General features: G+C 36.9%; 1 protein-coding gene across 2 annotated transcripts; it reads right to left on the bottom strand.

Moving 5' to 3' along the window:
• Window positions 1-1,088: 1,088 nt before the first annotated feature.
• ndnl2 (necdin-like 2) lies at window positions 1,089-6,932 on the bottom strand. Of its 2 annotated transcripts, none has more exons than XM_083920235.1 (11): window positions 6,861-6,932; window positions 6,545-6,608; window positions 6,128-6,238; window positions 5,963-6,026; window positions 5,545-5,624; window positions 5,377-5,471; window positions 5,197-5,276; window positions 5,070-5,112; window positions 3,950-4,012; window positions 2,976-3,090; window positions 1,089-1,230 (listed from the first exon to the last, which is right to left on the bottom strand). In XM_083920235.1, exons 2-11 carry the CDS (start codon window positions 6,593-6,595, stop codon window positions 1,126-1,128), a joined length of 807 nt encoding a protein of 268 aa, XP_083776361.1. In that variant the 5' UTR covers window positions 6,596-6,608; window positions 6,861-6,932; the 3' UTR covers window positions 1,089-1,125. The 2 variants fall into 2 exon arrangements, with proteins under 2 accessions (XP_083776361.1, XP_083776362.1); XM_083920236.1 differs by having other exon boundaries at window positions 6,545-6,659; window positions 6,861-6,889.
• Between the last annotated feature and the right edge of the window lie 1,079 nt (window positions 6,933-8,011).

Raw genomic sequence — 8,011 nt, 5'->3', positions numbered from 1 at the left:
ACAGTGCAGAAAAAAGAAAGAGCAAGAGTATCTGCATCAAAACGCTTAAAATACCAAAAGTAAATCTGCCTTCGGAGAAAAGCAAAACGACTAAAAATAGATGCTAAAAGATTAAAATTGGATGCAAAACAATTAAAAATAGATGCAAAATGACTAAAAATGATGCAAAATTACAAAAATTGATAGAATGATAAAAAGAATATGCAAATTGACCAACAATAGATGAAAATGATTAAAAAGTGGCAAAATTAAGTGTAGATGCAACATGACAAAAATAGCACAAACCAATGAAAAAGGATGCAAAACAATTAAAATGAATTGCATAGCAACAATATGCACAAAACGTGCACAAAATAAAATAAACTGTAATACAATTACAAAAGGATGTCTTACCTTTTTATCTGATTGGTCCTTATCTTTTAAAGTGATGCTCTGAATTGTACCTGTTACCAGGCAGAATAGCCCTGCAGTGAAGCAGCTTCATGATACCAGAGAACCTGGGTTAAACCCAAAGATAACAGACTACAACACGGATCTTGGTGATATGGGCCCTCTGGTGGGTGCTACTCTAAAAAATCAGAAAGAAAGGTTTGTTTCTTTGTGTCACCTGGGGAGCAATAGACCATACAATCTTCTCAGGGGACTTTTGTTTTCAGAAAAGGGACGAGGGTCAATAAATGCATGTTCTTGAGTCTGTCAGAAAACTAGAGTTTAAGATATCGAGCTGTCAGATCTGTTAACTTGTGCTTTGTGTTTGTGCCCAAACTGTCCAGATGTTCCCGTCCTGAGCTGTAATATGTAACTGTCTTTGTGTCTAACAGTAACGAGTGAATGTGAGAAAAATGAATGAAAAGACATTGATCGTTAATGTCAAATCTGTTATAAAATACTTTATTTTCTGAATTTGAACAAACAACTGTTTCTTAACATCCAGGCAATAAAAACAAAAATGGATCCCTGACTTTGGTGTGAAGATTTCTAATATAACCAGGATGTTCATTTGACTTTGTAACAGTTGGAAAACACGGAACTGATGCAGCTTCTCACTTTCAGCATCGACACACTCAAAAATAATTACAAGTTAAAAAGGGGGAAGGAGGAATGAAACCAAAAATCCTAGGACAGTTATCTCTGGGTGGTGCTGGTGCTGGTGCTGGCCTGTGAGGAGGTGGAGGTGGAGTGGGCCTCTCTGTACTGCTGGCTCCAGCTCTGAGGGTCCTTTTCATGAAGCTGAGATCAAACAGGTACAAATAATCTAATTAATCACTCACTGGGTACACAGCAGTCTGTTTTTGCACAGATGATTATGGTAATGTCCCTGAATCCATGTCCCCAGACCAACCAATTTAGCCCTATAAAGACCTTTTCAAAGATCTAAACGTAGGCATTGTAAATGTGCCCTAGTTTATTTCCTGTTGCAGTGCGTGTCATCAACTTACAGGAAGTTAAGGACCAAGGCTGTTGCCTAGCAATAGAATTCTGTTTTCTGTCTGTGTGAAACGGAGGTGTAATATTCCCAGGGTTCCTACGCAGTCTGGAAAAGTCTGGAATTTAATTTGAGTCATTTCGGTGTCTGGATAAATATGGAAAAAAGCAAAATATGGAAAATGTTTGTGTTGTTTACAGACTATTATCTCACTTTCTAAAATCAAATATATTAATATATACAAATCAAAACAAGTTCACTAAAACAACACAGCCGACCTGTAGAAGACATAAAACTAACCAATCTACTGTAGAATGGGGTTGGGTTACCATAGTTACCGTTCGCCGTGCGACTGCCATTCTCATTTATTGAATTTTTTTCCATATGTGTCGTCTACATTTTATTCATGATTTATTTTGATTCATCATTGTTTAGTTATTGACCGTGTGTTTACTCCATCTAAGCCATTGAAGCACAGACTTGTGTTTTCTACTGTAGTTCTGGTTAATGTTCATCTCTACTGCTCCTGTCTGTAGAGTTACAGGTTCACTTATTCATTTAATGATCCATCTCTACTGTTCCTGTCTGTAGAGTTACAGGTTCACTTATTAATTTAATGATCCATCTCTGCTGTTCCTGTCTGTAGAGTTACAGGTTCACTTATTCATTTAATGATCCATCTCTGCTGTTCCTGTCTGTAGAGTTACAGGTTCACTTATTCATTTAATGATCCATCTCTGCTGTTCCTGTCTGTAGAGTTACAGGTTCACTTATTCATTTAATGATCCATCTCTACTGTTCCTGTCTGTAGAGTTACAGGTTCACTTATTCATTTAATGATCCATCTCTACTGTTCCTGTCTGTAGAGTTACAGGTTCACTTATTCATTTAATGATACATCTCTACTGTTCCTGTCTGTAGAGTTACAGGTTCACTTATTCATTTAATGATACATCTCTACTGTTCCTGTCTGTAGAGTTACAGGTTCACTTATTCATTTAATGATACATCTCTACTGCTCCTGTCTGTAGAGTTACAGGTTCACTTATTCATTTAATGATCTATCTCTACTGTTCCTGTCTGTAGAGTTACAGGTTCACAGTTATTAATTTAATGATCCATCTCTACTGCTCCTGTCTGTAGAGTTACAGGTTCACTTATTCATTTAATGATCCATCTCTACTGCTCCTGTCTGTAGAGTTACAGGTTCACTTATTCATTTAATGATCCATCTCTGCTGTTCCTGTCTGTAGAGTTACAGCTTCACAGTCATTCATTAAATGATCCAGTTATTTTAAGTTCATTCACTACAACACGTATGTAAAAATGTCTTGTAATTACTTGGCAACATAATGGCATTCAGAGTTTAACATACGTGTTAAAAGTTGGATTTTAAAACCATTTATTGACATAATAAGCATCTAACAATTGGTATTGAGATGTTTAATATTTAATGACTATTTTACGGCGACAAATCACCAATAAAGGCTTCTAATCTAAAACTGACACAATCAAAAATTTTCCAGCGGAGTCTGACACAGATACTTACTTCCCCGATGAAGTCAAGGATTTTGGCTTTTGACGCTTCCTCCTTAGCACGTTGACCCCATCGAAACTCGTGCTCCACGGGCTCTGTGTGAGGGATCCGCGTATACTCCAGGTACCTGCACACACACACACACACACACACACACATAATTTGGAACTGATAAAAAAAAGGCATAACAACAGCCGTTAATGCAATTGTAGAGAACACAATGTTTGGAGTCAGTGTTTACCAGCCGCTCTACTGTAGTGGTCTGGGTTCTTCACTCTCCTGTTGCTCTGTGGTGTGGTATAAACCAGAGTCTATGGTCTGACAGACACTGGCTCTGATCACACCATTTCACACTTTAATGTCAAGCAGGGACTTGAACCTGTGACCCTCTGATCACAGATCTACTGGATTAGATGTCTGAGCCATCACCTGGCAGAAAGCTCCAGGCTCATAACAAGACAGCCCAAATATTCACACCTTCAGGAGGTGGCGGGGGAGGTAACACATTACAGCTGGCTCTGTATAGGAACTGATTCTTAAACATCACTGAGGGGGATTAGAGAAACCGAATTTCAGGATATTAACATGCACACAAGAAACTAGAGAGAAATCAGAGAAAATCTAGTATGTCTAGAGTTGCAGCAATTATGTCCTGACCGACGTGTCGCTAGAAATGCCTCATCAGCAAAACCATGGTGTTCCTACAGAGAGCTCCCTGGTCCCTCGACTTGAAGACATAGGGTTTTTAATTAGATGCCTTAAAGTCTGTGGTGAACACAGGCTGAAGAGATTTTAACGGAGTATCTTGAAGTCTAAATAAATCATCTCTACGTGTCCAAGTAATCCTTCATAAATAAGGTCACTGACAGCTCCAATATATGGAATAAATTCACAGTAAATAAAGATATGGGCTGTAAATGTCTTGGACGATTTCCAGTGTAGCCTGGCTCCTGGTTAGCATGTTAACAGCCTTTGTCTGTTCTTACCTTTGACGCACAAACTCGTCTGTGACCACCTTCTTTACATCTCCAAAATCCTCATGTTTTTGTCTGGAGAGATTCAAAGTCATTATTTATAATATCATCATCAGGTGCAGGATACACACACATACAGTTGAGGGCTGGGCGATGTGTTAAAACTTTGCAACTGCAGATTGATAATATTTTATTTATTAAGGCTGCACAAAAGTGTTTATCGGGATTTCAACAAAGACTGGGATTTTTGCAGTAAGAAACCGGACTTTTTTATTTGTGCCTTTTGTGTTAAGTTCCATTTGTTCAATTAAATAATGTTGGGAATCATTTTCTTACCGTTTTTTAGTTCAACAAGCAGTGTGTTGTATTTTAGCAGCAGGACTGAGTTCACTGAGATCTGTTTGTTTATGTTTGTTTAAGTAATATCGTGATATTTGTTATTGCACATTCTCAGTCTCGTGGGCGTCTAACAGTGGTTTAGTCGACATCTGACAAATTTGCAAACATGTCATTGCTTTGATTTACCTCGGTTTGCCTTTGTTTTGATTTATTGTTGAATACAAGTCATTTTTCACTTATCTTCTATTATGTTTCTTTCTTTTTGCCTGGTGCTGGTTGGATGATTTTGTTGCTGGGTTTTAGATGGTCTAGTTTTGTGTTGTTGAATATTTGAAATTTTTTTAAATTTTTAAGTCATTAAAAAAAGAAAATATGCAGTGACAATTGTAGAAGCTTTTTTGTTAGTTTGACTGCTGGTTACACACGTTTGTTTTTCTACCAGAGGGAGAGAGGCAGCATGAAATGTTTGTTTTGCTTTTGAACTGATAATCGTAACAAAACGTGACTCCCATCTGGACAATGGACTTCTTTTGCCCAAGTACACACTAACTGAACCGGTGCATCAGTGGCTTTTTGTGCAAGTTTTCATTTTGAAAGAAATCTTTATAAACAGCCATTACAGCCGTTTTCCCTGGGGTTTGATGAGCAACTGTCAGCCGGTGCACAATGGCCCAAATAGTTCCCCGGTAGTGGACGTGTTCTTCTAATTGTCCAATGTAAACGCATTGATCCCACACCGGGGAAGTTTGCGAAAGCCCAACCCTAGTACCATATGTAAAAGGAGAATTCTTACCCCGGGTCAACTCTGAGTTTTTTCAGAGTGTTCCAGATGAGGCCTGTAACACAAAAGGTTTATTACAACACAATGAAGACATGAAGAGTTTGGTTAGATAAATGAATAACTGACAACTCTCACTCACTTTCTCTGATGACGCCTCCTTTCATGTAAATAACACTGAGGATCACAAACAGCAGACCCATCTTTGGATTGGTCGGGGTACTACACACATGCACACACACAGAAAACAAGTGCTGTGATGGTTAAAAGAGTTTCCAGGAAGACTGTTTGATAGATGCAATATACAACTGGTTAAACTTACTTGATCGGTGCGTCTCTCTCAACGCTCTCCAACTTATTGATGAGTATGTACATGTGATTTTTGGCATCAATTTCGACCATTTTAAGGCCAAACACCTGTTTCAAAACAGAGTATTTTAGTTTTTCATGTTAATACTTCTCTGCTATGCTTGCCTAACACTGAACAGACCTGGTCAAAAATACACGCTGCTCTCTTCAGGATCTCAGGGTAGATGTTTCTGTAATCCTTCATCACATGTTTCACCAGGTCTGAAATGACAAAGAACTCTTTTTTTTACTCTTTGATTTTGTTTCATTTCAAAATATTTTTGGTTTACTGTGAGTGACTGTACATGACACACCAGGTTATGTTGATCATTCTTCCAGGAGTATATTCAAATTCAAGCATATTCCTGACCTTAAAAACTTTTCAATTTAAGCATTTTCCAAACTTTCAAGACATTGTACGAACCCTTGTGGTCGTATTAATGGGTCAAACTTCTTATCAACATTTAAATATTAACACATTTAGTGCTGGACTACACTGAAACACGCCCACCAATAGCCAACAGGGCTAGAACCATGTCACACAGGTAATAAAGTTGTACCTGCTCGGCGTACGGGGATCTTCTTTTGGTTCCTCACCAAGAAGAACTGCACCACCTCAGCTGTCTGCAGGACAGATCAACAAGGTGTGCGACACTAAATACATGTTTTAAAAAGGAAATTATGTTATGTAATTATTTAAAATAACACTTTTCTGTGCCTCTTACCTTTTGGTCGACCTGTGCAGGTGTGAACTTCTCTAGCCCTCTCTGGACCTGCGACGTGCTCGGCTGAGTGAAGGGGGCATCATCGTCTTCTTCCTGAGCCACTAAAGGAGTCTGCAGCAAAAAAAAACCATTTTCAAAGTGTCTAACACAACACTGAGGTCATAATCATTAACAGGAAGCTTGACACTCAACATTAGAGCTGACTCTATACATCCACAAGCTGTCGACTGTTGAATTAATCAGCAAGTATTTTTGAGTATATCAGTTATATCAGTTTGAGTCATTTTTAAGAAGAAAAAGTCAAAATGATAGCTGCTCAAATGTGAATCATTTCTAATTTTTGAACTATCCATGAGTACATGTGTGTTGTGTTGTTTATAAGTCTGTTGTATACCTGTGGTCTGGATGTGAACGTACCTTGCTCTGGGTGGAGCGCTGTGAGCTGGACAGCCTCTTTCTCTGCGTCATGACCACACGCTGCCTGATAAACACAGACGGAACAACCAGGGTCCAGTCAGTGTTCTTCGAGAGGCTTTAAACACATAAACCAACAACTAGAGCAATGTTTAACAGTAGACGGAAGTGATACACGTCAATGCTAATGTGAGCTAACTAGCTGTTTTAAACCATAACTCAAACTTAAAAAACGTTAAACAATAACTTCTCAGTTTGCACACACTGCGATTAAGATATAAAGTGTTAAATAACCGGCTCGGTGGATATATTAACTAACTTTTGTTTAAAAGTAAACCGTTGTTTCCAAACGGTCAAATTTCCGCTAGTGCGGTTTTCAGGCTCCTGTTGATGACGCAGTACGGCCGCGCCGGATCCTTTTTTCTTTTTTTGCCTTATTGAAATGTTTTACAAAACAAAACACAGTGGGGCAAATAGAACCTTACGAATATGTTTGGAATGTTGTTGTTGATTACGAAATGTGCTGAATAAAGTTTTGTTTTTTTAAACAAAGGGGCAATATATAAAGAGTGCAATACAAATAATACATCTGTAAAAGGATGAGAAAATAAGTTTTGGAAGTATGGAGAGGAATGAATAAAAGGACATAAGTAAAAAATGGAAATGGACAAATAAACGTGGATATTTAAAGACAATAGCAAATATAAAATAATTATTTTGAGTATTTTAACATTTATTTGTTAATTTATAGCTGTATATGAAAGGCTAAATAATATAAGCATAAATATAAATGAAGGGATACAAAAATAAAAATACATTTAAACACATGTAAAATAAAAGAGTGATTTATGTGCAATAAATAAACAAATATATATATATCTTTAGATAATTTGTATAAATATATAAACATCAACATAAATGAGCATTCATTCTTTTTTATGGCACTCCTATGACACATCCACTTTTAGTTTACCTTTTCTATACTTATCAACTATGTACGGAATAAAAGTGCACTTTTAAAAAGTGTACAGAAAAGTAGAAGTGAACTTGCCTTATACTTCTTCTTAATCTTTTCATATGCGAGTTAACTTGTAGTACTTGTACTTTCATGAACTGAAAAATGAGACAGATGTTTATTACAAGTAAAATAAAAGTGTACCTCATTTTTAGTATAGCTTCACTAAAAAACAAAACTTAAACATAAATGAGTTGTGAACCCAAAGTTTACTGCTCTTGTACTTTAAAAGTATACTTTTTAAATACAAAAGTGGGCCAAGCAGTATTAAAATAGTATGCGAGTACATTGATATTAGTAGATTCAATAAATCAAGTATACTTAGGGACTTTACTTAAGTTTACTTCATAAGATGAAATTGTAGTATACTTATTTTTAGCTACTATACATTATGCTGAGTATGCATCTGTAAAATTTTGAATGCAGGGTTTTTTTTTAAATTTGTAATACGGATT

Source organism: Echiichthys vipera (assembly GCF_963691815.1).
Source record: "Echiichthys vipera genome assembly, chromosome: 9".
In the NCBI taxonomy this organism is placed as follows: domain Eukaryota; kingdom Metazoa; phylum Chordata; class Actinopteri; order Perciformes; family Trachinidae; genus Echiichthys; species Echiichthys vipera.
This window is presented reverse-complemented; position numbering and strand designations above follow the sequence as displayed.